The sequence below is a fragment of the Acartia tonsa genome, chromosome 11 (assembly GCF_053477335.1).
Source record: "Acartia tonsa isolate MP-2025a chromosome 11, ASM5347733v1, whole genome shotgun sequence".
Classification (NCBI taxonomy): Eukaryota; Metazoa; Arthropoda; class Copepoda; order Calanoida; family Acartiidae; genus Acartia; species Acartia tonsa.
Window position 1 is genome coordinate 16,929,931 of NC_137270.1, and position 16,702 is coordinate 16,946,632.

Genomic DNA, 16,702 nt, shown 5'->3' on the forward strand with positions numbered 1-16,702 from the left:
GCGTGTTTAATTATGATGACATTGTCACTTATAAATTATAATTATGGTTAAATATTTAAGTGCAATATCAAAATGTATATTAGTATATATGTACTTATATAAATTTTAATGGTCAGGTTATAATGGACGCAGTTGAATAAAGAGTTGCAAACAATCAGGTAAGTCAGTCATATTGCAGGATATTTGTATACCCGCGACTGTGTCATAATTGAAGATTATAAAAATGTTTCCTACTGCTGCTATGTCAGATTTACAAAATAAATAGTTTTAGCAGGGGGATTGTCTTGTCCAATAACAGGCGCAACTTTTTACAACGCACAGTGAGGGCTTCCAGACAAAGGTCGTGCAATCAAAGAGTTATTGAGGTCTGATAAGTGGTACTCAGCATAATACCCCCGGTGTATGGACGGAACCTGGGTTGTTAGACCTGACATTAGAGTGTCATGGACATCATCACTGCCTGCATGAAGCAGTTGATAGCATAACATGCGGCGCATCCGCTTGTTGTCGGGCAGGTGATAGGTTCGAATCTCGGCCCAACACCACGTCATTACTGAAGACGTTAAAAATTTTTCCACTGCTGCTATGTTATGTGCGCGACATAAATAGTTAAATAGGCGCAACTTATCAACATGTACAACTAGGACTTCCAGGCATAGGTCGTGCAATCTATGGTTTAACAAAACTGGTATTATTTATACAGGGAAAATTAACAAAATTTTGCATTTTCAACCTATTTATGTTATTTATCTATTTTTGTGACGTACAGAGAGTTTTAATTGATTATTGACAACAGGAATGGTGATATTTTTCCAAATTTCAATCCTGTTCATAATCAACATTTATATAAGTTTAAAATTAGTCCTTTGTCTGGTAAATTGATGCGCGAAGCAAGCAATTTTATTCTCCCCCCAAATTTAAGGGGGGGGGGGGGTGACTTTTCTTTACCGTGGCAACTCCCTTGTTTGTTTTTGAGGGGTGTATTTTCATGCCTTTGTTTATAACTCTAATGATTAATTTATTTGTAGTAGAACTATAAAAATCCAGAGCAATAATGCATATGAAGCAAGTGAACAAGTTTCTCAGAATTTTTCTCATTTTCTTCTTTGTTGGTCTATTTGTTTACCAAACTATGGTTGCTATCTGTAAGTAATTCTAAGAAATAATATTTGTACTAAAGTAGTTTCATGTGCTTATTTGGGATCTTTTTATAAATCTTTTTATTGCTCAATGATTTCTTTTTATAAAAGGAAAGAAAATTTTCATTATATTTTTAAAATATATTAATAACCACCATCTAAATTGATCTTTATTACAAATTAAGACAAGTTTTAATTCTAACACAATCCTTGCCAATAAAAGATTTGGCATAAAAAAAGAAACCTGTCAAGCATAGAAAAAAAATAGAAAGAGAGAGCCGTCATGTCTCAATGTTTGATGGGTCTACCTTTTGATGCCAAATAGCAAAGACTGAGTTAAAACCTGGTTAAGGTGTCTATAGAAAGTTTTGTATATGCCTCATCAAAAACTTGAAACAATATCTATTATATTATTTACTAAGTATATTTGCGATTACTTTTATTTAATGAAATCTTCCAATTTTTAACATGTACAAAACGGCCTGCTTAATTGCTTCAAGATCTATGTCAGATCTATATAGGAAATAAATGTCTATAAACGAGCTCAAGTTTTCCAAGGAATATATGATTAAAACTCATAGTGCTCCAATAATCCATAATAAACTCTCATTGCCCAGAACGATAAGACCCATTATTTTACTTTATTAAAAATAAATTCATTTTTTTCATTTCATGTTGCTATTTACCTTATATTGGTGTATTTAATTTCTAATCATAAAAAAGAAAATTTAAAATTTATAATATGATAAATTTAAGAAAACTATGTTTTAAAAGAATTCGATTGTGGCGACATTTTGTGTGTTCAAATATTAAACTAAAATTGTAATCATCATCATTAACCCTTTGGTGATGGTAATGTAAAGAAAAAAATATAATTTAAAAAAATCTTTTAAAAATCATTTAAATTATTAAATATTTACTTTCTTTTAGATAGTAATGCCGGGTGAGGAAAATAGATTTATTGAGAAATAGATATGCATATAGAAAACTAGCCAATAGGGAGATAATTATATCGAGCCAACTCTAGTAATACTATAGACTTCGCAACTAGAAGCCTCTAGGGGCACTTGAGGGTGGTGGGTTTGAGTTTGACAACCCATTTTTTTGGAGGTGGTGGGGACAATGTTTCTAGAGGCGATTTCTCTTGGGAGGGTGTTGATACCCTCCTCCAATAGTTAGAGACCTTCAAAGCACCTATGAAAAGCTACCCTGTAAAGGAGAATCATTTTGGTTTAGTGGTTAGCAAGATCCTTTGGTACAAAAAAACAGAAAATCAGAGATCCTTCTACTTTAATATATTAAATTATTTTAATTTTAGTTAAATACTTTGAATCTCCCACAATAGTGATAACATCATCTATTCAGGCATCTCAACAAACTAGACCAAGGTAATCTAAATGTTTCTAGTAGCAAAGCCACTTTTTAAGTGTTCGTTGCCTTCTGCCTGCAATGCTCTCTGTTCGGTTATCCCTACTAGATATTACCCTTAGTAGTCCCCCCACTCTCTGTGCCCTTTCCCTCTCTTTTAATACAGAGAAGAAGGCAATGTGACGTAGGATAATGATAAGAATTCATTGTAATCTTTCTCTCTCTCTCTCTCTCTGTTACTAACATTCTTAGTTTTATTTCTGTTATTTTTCTTGCCTTTCTTTCTGTCATTTAATTTCTTTCTTGTTTTAATCAAAAAGCTTTGATGATTTTATAAAACAAACCACAATTGCACATTTGGTATTTTTGACAGAGGTTTATGCATTTTAGCAAAAAACATTCACTTGCATTTCTACTATACCGAATGTAAAATGCCAGTATTCCATATATGCCTTCAAAGTATTTTCCTTGGTGATTTGTGAATTTTACACCCCTAGAGACCTATAGGGGCACTATTTAGTGGCGATTTCTCCCCAACATTGTTATAAACCTTCCCAGGACCTATGAGAAGCTACTCTGAAAAGGAGAACCATATCAGTTCAGCAGTTAGAGAGATCCTTCAGTACAAATAGATAGACAGACTTTTTTATCTTGTCATGGCAGTGTATTTGAAGGATGAAAAATAGTTTTTATATTCCTTTATTTTTTTATAGGATTATTGTCTGCCAGAAAGAGTTTGTATACGCTCCTTATGGAGTTGGAATGGGATACATGTATAAGCTTCATGTCATTCTAGGCCAGCTTACAGGTAAATGAAGAAGCATCTTATAGTGTCTCCAAATAAAGTGGAAAAATATTTCATGGCTTGGCCAAACAATTCTGGTTAACGCCATATTTGAAGGGAATATAACGTCAACCGGCATAGCTCAGACACATGTTGGAACATTTGTCCACTTTTTTAAAAACTCTATAAGATGATCCATACATGAATCAGTACATCAACAAACATACTAGGGAGAAAAACGTACAGATGGATAAAACCCTCTAGGGAAATAACATACTAGGTGACAAACACTCTTGGGGGACATCTTAGGTAAAACACAACAAGATTTTTTCTCATGGCACATATTTTACTGTGAGTTAAGGGTTGATTTTTGTTATGTAAGGTTGTATTGGGTTCAAACCATGTTATGGATTGATAGAACACACTCTAGTAAAGTAGTCAGGCTTGTTTTAAAACTCAGAACAAAGTTATTCAAGAAATAGGCAAAAGTTATTTGAGTTTTAAATTTTCACAAATATATCTTTCAACAATCCTTTATAGATAGACTTTCATTTAACTTAATCAATTCCTTGAGTTTTGAATATTATTTTTATTTTGTTTTCTTAGGCAATGACAAGATACTTTCATGGACAAGTAAATATGACAATGAGACTTGGGATGAGGTCAAGAGAAAAGTTCATGATGCTCCTGCATATGCTTCAGGTTTGGTTATCAGGGATCTAAAGGGATAAGACAATGAATAAGATTCATTGATGTACTTCCCCTATGATGATACACAAAATTACCCCTTATGTAGATTAAAATTAGTGGTTGAAACGATTGAAAACTCAACTTCATGAATCAACTAATCAAAATTCACTAGAGTCATCAATGTTGTTAAGCCAAAGAATAATGAAACGTTATTAAAAAACTTCGGAGACTAGTCGAATTAACAGCCCACTGGAATTTAGATGCAGGGTACAATATCTGTAAGTTGATAAAGTTGTTCTTTTATGAGCTAGATTTTTTTTAAAAATGGCAAAAGGTTTAATATTAATGTTATTAACCTAATGTTAATTAAGTATATGTAAAAATCCAGGTAGAATATTTGGCCTGAAAATATTGAATTAGAATCCTATTCTGAGGCATATCCAAGTATTGATATAGTGCCTTATTTTATGGTCCTAAAAGAAAAGTGGGAAGGGGATTCTGTTTAAATATTTCTTATTCTTAGTTTTTTTCTATTACACTTTTTGTACATGTCAGAAGAATTAAATGGCAGTTTTCTCCTCAACTACAGCGCTGATAAAAAATAAACGGCAAAAGTTGAAGAAATCTAGCCATTTACCATAACAAATCTAGAGCCACAGTTTTTATGTTAAACTATACTTAGATATTATGACAAGGGAAAAATTTACGTCAATTTAGGGGTTGGAAAAAGTCTATCATTGTTTTACCCTAAGGCGAGTTATAACTTTATTAGAGAACATGAAAACCTAGTGTTAAATCCAATTAATAATAAATCCATTGATTTAGTTGACAACTTACTTGACTGGTTGAGTTCTGATCTGAAAATGAAAACCCTGAATATTCTTCACAACAAGCTGGAGTGTGGAGAGCTGGAGGTTAATTTTACATCAAAAAGAATTACTCTAGCTAGTAACAAGGGAGTGTGTATTTACTTTGTTGATCCTTACAGGTAGAAATTTTAAAAAAAAATAAAACTAAGTTTTTATATAATTAGGGTCCGTCTATCAGTTACTTTTTTGACAATAAATGTTATAATTATCCTATTCGATCATCTGATTTTTTGGAATTCTGGTTCTTATTACAACGAGGTAAAATGTTATAAGCGAACTATTTCTATAATCAAGTCCTGAAAATGTAAGTATGTATTGTACAAACAGTATCTTGTATTTAAGCAAATTTACAACAAATTTACTTTCAATTTTGTTTAGACTTATGCTATGATATTCTCCTTATTGAGTTCTGACACTCTACAAGTGTTAATGTTTGTTTGTCCTTTAAAAGCTTCACTTTTATGGATGTTGTCATCCTTGTTTATATTAAAAAAAAACAAGGCTTTATGTATAAATTAATTCCTTAATTAAGACCATACAGTATTGAAACTGCATAATTTTTAACATCCTCAAAATTTAAACCTGGCTAAAATACAGAAGAATTCCTAATTTTCTATGGTTGAGCTAGTCTTGGCACCAAAAGATGCTATCCAAATAAATTGTGTAATTATATCACTTCAATTTTCATTCTATTTTACTATTGTAAATGTTATCCAATATTTGTTAGCTATTAAAAGTTGATATTAGTTATTGCAAGTCAAAGAGACTCTACAAAGTGTCTGCAAATATGACCTGTGTGACGTCAATAGATCCATCTCTTTTTAAGTGGTTTTCTTTCCCACCTCTCCTCTCATCTCTCCCTTTTATGACGTCACACGGCTCATTTTTTCGACTCTTTGCAGAGCTTCCAAGTCAAATATTTTAGATTTTTTAATTTGTGTTATTGTTTATGTTTAGAATGACCCACTACAGAATAAGCAACAATGCTATGAGAGGACAACAACTATGCACTGTACCATACAGGAATTTTTAAATCTAACCCTTTTCAAATTATTAAGAGGGGGAGGGGGGTTGTCTTGCATGATAATATTAGACATAAAAATTAATCTTTAATAGCACCCTAGTAAGACTTATATATTTATGATAAAACGGAAAAGGAATCCCTCGAAAATGTCTTTGCAAACAGTAAAACAAACTAAAATATAAACAAACAAAAAACAGATTTGATGCCCATTAATGAGAAATTTAAAGCACCTGGATTGACAATAAATGTATAAGTATAGATGTATGAGACATCTACCTGGTTCCATTGGTGGGGACCTTTTCACCTGCTATCATATTGCTTTCCTCTATTTTCTACCTATTAAAAGTCGCCACAAGGTACTCACCCTATGAATATACAGTTTTTTAACCCCATGCCCCCTTCTATTCTTTGACTTTAATGGATTGACGATCAGAAGTTTAGAATAATTTTTTTGTTCACTAAAGAGTGGCATAGTAGAGGGGAGTAGGCTGAAGGGTGAAATAGACTTATAAATAATCTGTTACAGTCCACATTGGCTGAATGACTATTCATATTATGCAATTGAATCAAGGTAAGTACATCCACAGTTTGTATTTAAAATTAAATTTATAACATTATTAGCATTGTATTAAAAAAAACTTTCCTAACTGCGCTGTTTCTCAAAATTTTTAGGTCAATGAGGAATTGTGTAGGTAGTTGTTTGGAGCATAGATTTTTTAAGTAGCAATTCTACTGCATATTTCACTTTGTCTGTCCATCAGTCAGTCTTTAATGTTGCGGGGGATATGTGATTTTCTCAGCTACTACTGATGATATACCGCTGAAATTTGCAGTGAAGATTCCTATGACATTTTCTAATTAAGTCTATATAACTTTAAAAGGTTCTGTGATTTGTTTTGATTTGTGAATGTATTCTCTTTGTTTCCTGTGTTTTCTCTATAACTTTCTTTGTCCGTTTGTCCATTCCATAATATTTCTGTGCTTTACTTGTAATAGATGTTGTCATCCATGTTTTAGTATAATGAAAAGAAGATCTGACAAGACTGGATGTGTAAACTATGAAACCTCAACAGACTATGCAGACTGCATTGAAAAAGTTGTCACTGATAAACTTATAAAAGTTCTGGGTAAATTTTTCTCTAAAGGACACTTGAAAGGAAAGGAGGTATTTTTTTTCAAGGGACCATTTCTCTTGAGAGGTTAATGATACCCTCCTTCAAAATAGTTATAAATGTTCTTAGGATCTATCGAAAACTACATTGTTAAGGAGAACAATATCGGTTCTGAAGTTAGCAATTTACGTCTGTATAGACTGACAGACTTATAGATATCCTGTTACTCTTACATGAGGATTAACCACTAAGGATTTGAGTTAGGATTTAACTTTTCTCCTTTTCTCTTAATTTGAATATAATATGCAATAAAGCTAGCCCCTTTGTAAATGATTAAAAATGGCTCTTGATGTGTAATGAAAGTTGTCACAAATATAGGTATTATATTAATATTACTTTACAGGATGTATACCCCCATGGCTAGAAACAAAGCTGGATAGAGACTACAAAATCTGCACAACTATTGAAAGAAACAAAACAAGGTCACCTGTATTTTTGTCTTAACTGATTATACAAAAACGAAGGTTTTCTGCATTTTGGATTGACCCCTATATAACTGGATAGTCTTATCTTTTATTCGTTCATGTTTGAATTCTAATTTTTCTAATTTGAGAAATGTACATTGTACATATAGATTTAATATCTCATTAGCTAGTTATTAAACAGAGGAGGAGGACATTAGACTGAAAATGAATTACCCCAGAAAAGATTTGAACTAGATCTGCAATCTGTTAGCTTTTAAACTTTGTGGAGAGAACCTTGATTGGGTTATACAATGCAAAGTTGTAATCACTTCCAATTACATATTTTGCCAAAAAAAATGTCCATCTAACTTAAAAGTTAAAATAATGACAGCTGTCTTTTTGGACGACATTTGTCTTAAAGTCACAACTGTGCAATGTAATGGGTTGCACCTGTTTAAGGGACAAATGATTATCACATAACAATGTTAAGTACCATTTTTAAAGTCTTTAGTATAACGATGTGTGGTCCAGAATAGAACCCGACACCATTAACCGCCTTACCTACATCATACTATCCCCGTAATTTTATTATCTATTAGGGATGATCTGTTATGGAAATTATATGATGATACCATGTATATGGGGGATGTAGAGCTAGAAGGAGATACTTGTAAACCACACTGTATAGAAACATACTTTGAAGTAAGGTTTTAAACCGAAAATGTCTCCTACCAAGCAAGAACGTCAAAAAAAATTCTAAGAGGGGGTGCATCTAAATCTTAATCATTTTGAAGTAAGGTTTTTAACAGAAAATATCTCATCCAAGCAAGGACGTTAACAATTTTCAAGAGGGGATAGAGATGTGTTGAAGAGGAGTAAATGTTTAATTTTTTAGAAGACCAACGGACAATATACATTTTATACCTGATGCTCAATGGTATGGTGTTACAAAATAGATAATGACCTAACCGTAGCAACTGACATCACCAACATGTAGATCTTAATTTGGAACATACAAATTATTCTTTAAATAATACATTTACTGTGAAGCTGCTTATTGGTAAAAATTTCATTTGTATTAAGGTAAAAAAGAGATCTGATGAAAAAATAAATGCCAGTGGAAGCTTTGTGATGCTAGAATTCCAGGATAAAGTTCAGTATGATGAGGAGGTAATGTTTTAGTTGTTGAAATCACAATAACTTTGAAAGGGATAGTTGCACGATGCGCATTTAATAAAAGTGATTTGAAGCAAAACATATATAATTTCGTATTACAATAAATAACGATCAATCACTTACAACTAAAAAAGTCATTATGCTGTTTTTGTGAAAACACGACAGCCATTTACGTTGCATATAACCAAAAGATATAATTTTCAAGTCTCGATATTTTTAAAATTACCTAGTAGAAAATTGAAATTCTTTTAAATGTATGTCATATAGATGTAGTTTAAACTATTGAACAGAAAAATTTGCAGTTCACTAAATTCAAGTTCAAATGCACTTCGTGCAACTACCTTTTTGGTTATAATAGTATGTCTGAAAATTTAACCCACTCCCCTTTCTTATTTCTAAATTAGCTAGCTGCTACGCCCCCACAGGCCTCTAGGGTAGGGAGAGGGAGTGCTTTTCATGAAAAAATTTGTTTCATAATAGTTTTGGGACATGCCTTTTTAAAAAAATCTTAAATATTTATTTCAATCAACATGTGAAAACACAATGATAGGATCAGAATATTTACACATAGATTTATTGTTTACATAGTTTTTTTTTATTTTATTTATTTATATGATAGTGATTATTTTAGGTAAGTTCATATGACGGATTCAGCCTGACTGTAGAGATAGGCTCGTCACTGGGTCTCTGGATTGGGCTATCAGCTCTTGCTATTTATGATTTCTTTATCATTGCTACACTTCAAATTAAATCATTATACAGCAAAAAGTAATAAATTTAGAAAAAGTGTTTTTTCCATGATTATATTTAAAATTAGATTTTTCTTTGTGCTTGACATCGAACCTTACACACCTAAGTACTTAAGTATGAAAGTTAGGGACTGAATACAATTATAAATACTTTAAAACTTTTAAATTCTATAGAAATACAAGGATTGCTACATTCCTTTATAAGTAGCGAAATACAAAAAAAATGTTTAAATATATGGACTAAGAAGACAAGATTAAATTTATTGGAAAAAATCACTAAACCTTTCATATGTATTTTTATTTGTTTTAATATTTATATTTTTGTAGCACGACTTGGTTTTAAAATTCTCCAATTTTTAGGGTAAATACTGTAGTTTTTAAAAGATAGTTTATATGTTACAACTTTTTACTGGAAAATGCTACAAATACAAAGTTGGACCATAGTTAAATATATGAGTAATAATTCTCATAACCTTTGATACCATCTAGGTCATCATTACCATGAATAACAGCATCTTTAAGATCATCATCTCCAAAATTAAGATTTAGATAATAATTTTTTACCATATTAAAAAACTCTTTTTTTTGCTTTTTGGGCTAATTATTATCTCTAACAAGTATTTAACTACATCCTGTATACTGGAGGTTTGCAGCTATCCTCTACATATAAAAAACTTACAGATTTTAGAGTAGCTACACTACTGAAAACAACAATGACATTTTAAACAGGACAACCTGAATTTTATTTACTTTTTCATTAGTTCTTTATTTTGAATTCCCAAACAAATCTGTCATATGCAGGCTGAGGATGAGGATGAGGGATGTTTGATCTGAGAAAACTATTTGCACAAATTTAACTCCAATTTTAAATACTGTCAAAACTTTTACAAAATGCTAATTAACTATTCTAGTCTATAATGGGCTTAAATAGCTAATGTAATAGAATAATTATTTTAGTACCTACACTGTAAAAAATATTTTTTCATTTAGTATCAATTGATACGCTGGAGTTGTATTAGACCTGGACCCGTAAGTGTTCTGTATTAACAAAATGAATATATAACACCATGTAGTACTATATACCGTAATAACTATTACTATACAGAGATATTACGTTTTTAGTATCAATTTTTACCCTACAGAGTAACAAAAATTTCAAACCAGAGTATTAAAAACTTCCTACTAGAGTATTGAATTTTATTCTATAGAGAGTATTAGATAATACTATAAGATGCACATTCTTTATTTAGTAATACATATTACTCCATAGAACACTAAGTAATACTCAATACAGTATTGGAATCTTCCCTATATCGTAATGAGGTTTTTTTGCTAGAACGTATGGGATGATGCTATACAGTAATGAAATCTGATGCTAAATTTTTTTTATATTTTTCACAGTGTAATATAAGAAATAGCCAAGAGATGAATGGGTGTATATCATAAAGAAATCTACTTTATAAACCAAATTGCAAGTTGAACAAACCCCAAACTGTCCCAGTTTTATGCAAGACGATTCCTGTGACGTCATATAAAAAGGGAAGGGGGAAGAAAATATCTTCCCTTTTCTCCCATCTCTTTTGAAGAGATTTTCTTCCCCCCTTCCCTTTTTCTTTCCCGAAACTTGATCTTGATCTTGATCTTGATAAGGCTTTCAGCTTCTTGAAGCTCCGCCTCCCCTTGTTATTGACATTTCTTCTGGTGTCTGGCCATATTTGTGAGTGAAAGTATTCGTCCGCATCTGTTACAGGGGCCATTTTTCGCTACATAGACCCTTGCTTGTCTTTGTTCTTGTTGAGTTTCTTGTCCCTCCCTCTCCCTGCAAGTTCTCTTGTGTCTTGCTAAGTTCGCCTTACTAATATATTTATCACAGTAGTTGCATTTTCTTTGGTTATCTCTGTCAGGTACTATTCCATCACAACTTTTTTTGTGATTCCATAGGTTCGCCTCTTGTTGGAAGACTTGGTTGCATTTATCACAGGTGAAAGTTACTTTCTGACTAGATATATAATGCAATCTTTTGGCATGGACGGCCAGGCCTGCCTTGCTTAGACAGACTTTACCACACCCTTCAAAGTCACATATTAGGGATTCATCCTCTGTTCTTGTGATGTTTCTTTCAATCCTCTCCTCCTGGTTCTTGTTCCCCAACTGTTTCTCCCACTTGTCTAGGTGCTTCATCCTTGCCTTGACTAGCCTCTTCCATGTCTTTCTTTCAGTGAGTGTACTTATCTTGGTATAGTCCCACCCTGCTTCTTTGACTAGCTTCTTATAGAAAAGAACGGTCTTTCTTTTCTTACCTGGAACCTTGGGTAGATCCTCCAACTGCTCCATCCACCCCAAGGTGACAGATTTGACAATCCTGTCATCCTCCATCCTCATCAGGTGACCTAGTCTCTCCAAGCATCTCTTCTCCACCTTAAGTCTAATGGATTTGACCCCTAGCTCCGACCTGACATCCTGCATGTTCACTCCCTCCTCCTGCATCTGGATCAGGGGTGGTTTATTCTTCCTGCTCCAGATGTATCTGTACATGCGGTCAACACAGCTCTGGAGTTTCTTGATATCTCTTAATTGCCAGGTACGTACATGGCAGTCAAAGAGCATCGTGCTCTCGACACAAGCCTGCGTGATCTGGGCCTGGGCCTTTTTGGACAGTTTTGAGCCTCTAAGCTGTCCTTTGACCTTAAACCACGCTGCTCACGCCCGTTTCTTCCACTGCTTGATATCATTGTCTGGTCCTAGCCAGGTTCCCAACATCCTTATCTTTCCTCCCTCCTCCGTCCCAAATAACACCTCCTCCTCCTTGTCATCATTGTTCCTTTCTTCATACCAACCCATCACCTCCTTAATAGCTGGTAATCCGATCTCCATCTCCTTTCTGCATCCTATAACCGACGTATCATCTGCAAACAGCTCCTTGTCAATACGAATCCTCTTGGCCTCCGAATTTGGTTTCTCCCAGATCTTATCTGATGGGATTAATGATCCTGGGACCCATTTGTATGCAATCCCTACCTCTAAACCTGCCTCCTCTGCTTTTCTCTTTCTGTTGTCCGCAGCTACTCTCATAACTACCTGATGGTAAACATTAAAGAGCACCGGAGATGATGGATCTCCCTCTCGGAGCCCTCTGGCTGGCACCCATGGGTCACTCATACCCTCTCTGCCTCTGACTTTGTACTCTGTACATTCGTGAAGTCCTTTCAGAACCCTCAGTGCTTTTGGTCCCATGCCATACTTGGTCAGGATTCCCCACAGGGCAGGTTTATTTACCCTGGGGTAGGCCTTTCTCAAGTCCAGGAGCCTCGCCACTGGAACTGTCTCTGGATCCTGTCTCTGTCCTTGCGCCTCCATCCTCCGTCTCTTATCTGTTGCATCCTCATGAATCCTTATCATCACCTGAGTTGCATCTGCTGTTGACCTTCCTTTCCTAAAACCCGACTGATCATCATCAAACAGCTCCAACTTCTCCGCCCATATTCTAATTCTGTTCGCCATTATCCTTGCTAAAATTCTGCTGCCCATGGCCAGCAGTACCACTCCTCTGTAATTGTCTCTCAGATTTCTATCACCTTTCTTGTGTAGTGGAACAACTATACCAACCTTCAACTCCTCCTCCCACTTGTTAACATCATTTTCAAACATAAACTGGACCAGTCTTATAATCCTCTCTGTCACCTCCTCTCCTCCTTTCATCAGCATAATAAGTCTAACTCCATCTTCTACTGGCGCTGAGTCTCTCATCTTTCTCATCTCTGTCAGAATTTCTTCTCTTTCTGGAGTGGCCTCTAGCATTTCACTCCATTCTCTGGCTCTGTCTGTGTTGCTTATGTCTGTTACTCTGTTTACGGCTCTCTCAATTTCATCTGGTGTGTTTTCAAATCTTTCTTCAGAGACTTTTTTAAAATGTTCTCTGAATTCTTCTTTGGTAATTGTTGTAGAGTCTGTCGGGCCCTTCCACTCACGTCTTCCCAGGTCTTTCAGCACTTTATACATTTTGCCTGAGTCGCCTCTGCCTTCAGCTTCTTGGCATTCTCTGATTCTGTCGTCCCACCATTCCGTCTCCCACCTCCTTGTCTATCTCTTCATTTCGCGTCTTGCCTCTCGTAACGTTTCTCTGGCACGCTCCATTTCTCCGTCCATTTCTTCTCCATTCCGTCTGGCTGTTTCTGCAATCCTGTTACGCTCTGTTACAGCGCCAGCAATCCTGCTTTTCATGCGCTGTAGCTCCTCCTCCTTACCGACCATCCAGGGATTTTCAATCCTTCTCTCTGACTCTCCACAAACTTCTTTAGCTGCTTTAGTCACTATCTCCATTATCTCTCTGTATTTTGTTGTTTCGGCCATCTCATTTCTCTCCATATTTTCTGTGAGTTCGTTTATCTTTTGTCTGTACAGTAGCGCCGTTTCCGTTTCCTTCAATTTTTCCCACCTGATTTTTGGTATCTTTTTCTTCACCTGTGTCTTCCAGTGCCATTTCTTGATCTCCAGTACTAACTTTTTCGGTTTATGATCTGAGATTGTCATTTCCCCGACTGTATTTAACTTTCTGACATACCTATGCCTGTCTTCTTGCCTCATGATGAACCCATCGATCTCGTACCATCGACCTAGCATTCTGTTGAACCATGTACCGCGTTTTTTCTGATTGAAAAAACTGTTGAGATATGTTAATCCCTGTTCTTGACACCATTTGATCAGCTCCCTTCCTCGTTCATTGGAAACTCTGAGACCAAACTTCCCCTTGACACCTTGCACCTCCTCTCCTCCTCCTACATGCGCATTGAAATCTCCTCCACAGACAAATATGTTTCTTCTTGCCCACTGTTTGTGCTCTGCTAGAATGTCTCTCTCAATCTCAATCTCATCCTCGTTATTACCCATAAAAACCGGTAGGTAAACCGCCGTTAACGCCAGACCTCTCGTTATCACTGACACTGCTCTCTTGTTCAACTTTTTTGCTTGACCATTGTCACACCACCCTTGCAGTAAATCTCCTCTTAACACTACTCCAGCTCTTTCTGCAAACACTATCGCCGTCAAATTTTCTCCTTCACCAAACCACGCTACACCTTCTCTTTCTGCACGCACCTCACTCAACAACACTGCATCCCACTTCTCTTTCCTTGCCTTCTCCGCCACCTTTCTTGCTTTAGCTTTATTCATCGTTCCAAGGGACATCCTTTGTACGTTCCAGGTTATAATGTTGTATTTTGTTGTCTTATCTGTCGTCTTCTTTCTCTTTTCTTGTCTTTTTGCCCGCCTCCTTTCCCTCCTAGCTTGCTTCCCCTCTTCAGTTTTGTTTCTCCTAGGCCCCGGATTGGGGTGTATCGTCTGTAGCCTTAGTCTTATTGTGTTTGTTAACTGTCTTTCACTCTTAACACCATCCAAAATGTCGCCCACAAGGGGCCTTTGCCACGAAATTTTTATAGAGAGGGGCGGAGTGGCTGCGTACGCCCCCCTCTGTTGCCAAAAAAAGCACCATGGCTGTCCTCCCATGTCGGGTCTCCTTCCTGGTTCGCTTCTCCGGCCTCCTGGATTCTTTGCCGCCAGTTTTGTTGCCAATCCTGTCGTTCCCGCTGGTCCTGCGGGGAAGGGATCCATTTGCACCAGCTCTTTCCCGAAACGTATATGACGTAACTGGAATCGTCTTGCTCAAACTGGGACAGTTTGGGGTCTGTCATAAGTTGGTCTGTCTGTAATGCCTTGAAGACATTAATTTTTAAAATTTATTTTATAAAGATGTGCTGTCCAAATAACATTTACTTTAAAACTTAGTTTTTTTCGTCAGTCTTTTTCAACAACATTTGAAAGTATAGCTATTCATTTTATCGTATTATAGACAGCAATCCGTGAGGCGCAGATATTAAAACCAGTTTTGTTAGTCCCAAAGCTTAACATTCGTGGAAAATTGTCTGTAATACAATGTTATACATAATTTTTCAATATGACTGAGAACTTGTTCTAATCCAGCGGATATTAAACTGAAGCCATACTGGAAACTATATTAATATACTAGCAGCTATGCCCCTAGATGCCTCTAGTGGCACTTTAAATGTTTGTCGTTTAAAAGAAATAATGCAATGTTGCCAACGAGTCTCTATCAAATTTCGAAGATACTTAGCAATGTTACGTATGAGTCTCTATTTAAGAACAAAATTCGATCTATTGTGATTTCCCTTGGGAGAGTGGTGGTATCCTCCTCCAAAATAGTTATAAACATTCCCGGGACCTATGAGAAGCTACCCTGTTACTCAGAACCCGATCGAATCAGCGGTTAGCGAGATCCATTCGGTACAAACACACAGACAAACATCCTGTTACTTTAGTATAAGGATTACATAATATTGTGAATTATCATTAAAAAACAATACACTTCGTATTAATAATTATTATCAAAGACGTGTGAATTACAATAGTCATGAGTGGATTATTTTTTTTGTGATTCCCCAAGTAAATTTTATAATTGCATGTGGTTTTAGATAGTTTGCCTTGGGATACACAAAATGGTATTTTAACAAGAACAACTTGTTTATGCAAGCAAGCAACAATAGGATTTAAAAGAATAGTATAGTGTAATACAAGATATCAGTCTGTCCTGCTTCCTAAAAGGTAGGACCAATAGCACTATAACTTTTATTTTTTATTGTTTGGGAAGGTTTAAGGCTATTAACAAGAAAAAATTAAAATCATCCAAATATTGTATTATATAAAAAAAATCAATGGGGAAGAGGGGGTTGTGCTTCGTATCTTATATTTTTTTGTAGAGAATTGATAGAGTAAAAGTGTTTAATTCAAAATAATACAATGCGAAGCGGCCATTTATAAATGATAGAGTAAGGAAAGTTTTAGAGTAGGTTCGTCTATTATAGACGCACACTATAGCGCGTTTTAGAGTTATTAATGCGAAGCTTTTTTATTTTATGGCATGTCTTTAATTCAGTCCGTAATTTAGGCATGTTTGGAGCCTCCTATTGATTTAAAACCTTGCATAAGGATTCTTGTAATATTTAGGTGTTGCAATTTCATAATTGTTACTAAAATCTTTAAAAATTTCATAAATATGATAATTGACTATTTTTTAAAATCAAAATTATTATATAAAAGTAATAGGATGTCTTTCTTTGTCTGTCTGTAGCTTAATATCTCGATAACCTCTAAACCAATTTTATTCTCATCTACAGTGAAGCTTCATAGAGGTGCAGGGAAGGTATATATAGCAATTTTGTAGGAGGATACCTCCAACTCCAAAGAAAAACGTGCAAAAATAATACCCTTCCCCCCCCCCCTCCATTTTTTAAAGTGTAGGGTAGACAGCATTAAA

General features: G+C 35.0%; 2 protein-coding genes across 2 annotated transcripts; both read left to right on the top strand.

The window, feature by feature from the left end:
• The first annotated feature begins 1,026 nt into the window (after positions 1 to 1,026).
• Positions 1,027 to 5,883, top strand: LOC145331152 (uncharacterized). Its single transcript, XM_080175778.1, has 6 exons — positions 1,027 to 1,145; positions 2,458 to 2,527; positions 3,221 to 3,315; positions 3,898 to 3,993; positions 4,807 to 4,969; positions 5,808 to 5,883. The coding sequence occupies exons 1-6, from the start codon at positions 1,055 to 1,057 to the stop codon at positions 5,881 to 5,883; spliced, it is 591 nt and encodes a 196-aa protein (XP_080031904.1). The 5' UTR covers positions 1,027 to 1,054.
• Positions 5,884 to 6,331: 448 nt separating this feature from the next.
• On the top strand, positions 6,332 to 9,411 carry LOC145332547 (uncharacterized). Its single transcript, XM_080177548.1, has 6 exons — positions 6,332 to 6,445; positions 6,892 to 7,001; positions 7,390 to 7,468; positions 8,050 to 8,152; positions 8,534 to 8,620; positions 9,258 to 9,411. The coding sequence occupies exons 2-6, from the start codon at positions 6,896 to 6,898 to the stop codon at positions 9,396 to 9,398; spliced, it is 516 nt and encodes a 171-aa protein (XP_080033674.1). The 5' UTR covers positions 6,332 to 6,445; positions 6,892 to 6,895; the 3' UTR covers positions 9,399 to 9,411.
• The last annotated feature ends 7,291 nt before the right edge of the window (positions 9,412 to 16,702 follow it).

Excerpts from the sequence above, each read along its gene's own strand:
- LOC145331152 (XM_080175778.1), top strand. The coding sequence starts at position 1,055 with ATGCATATGAAGCAAGTGAACAAGTTTCTCAGAATTTTTCTCATTTTC. Across the intron at positions 2,528-3,220 it reads TCTCAACAAACTAGACCAAG|GATTATTGTCTGCCAGAAAG; the intron begins GTAATCTAAATG and ends ATTTTTTTATAG. Across the intron at positions 3,994-4,806 it reads TGCTCCTGCATATGCTTCAG|TTGACAACTTACTTGACTGG; the intron begins GTTTGGTTATCA and ends CCATTGATTTAG.
- LOC145332547 (XM_080177548.1), top strand. The coding sequence starts at position 6,896 with ATGAAAAGAAGATCTGACAAGACTGGATGTGTAAACTATGAAACCTCA. Across the intron at positions 7,002-7,389 it reads TAAACTTATAAAAGTTCTGG|GATGTATACCCCCATGGCTA; the intron begins GTAAATTTTTCT and ends ATTACTTTACAG. Across the intron at positions 8,621-9,257 it reads AAGTTCAGTATGATGAGGAG|GTAAGTTCATATGACGGATT; the intron begins GTAATGTTTTAG and ends TGATTATTTTAG.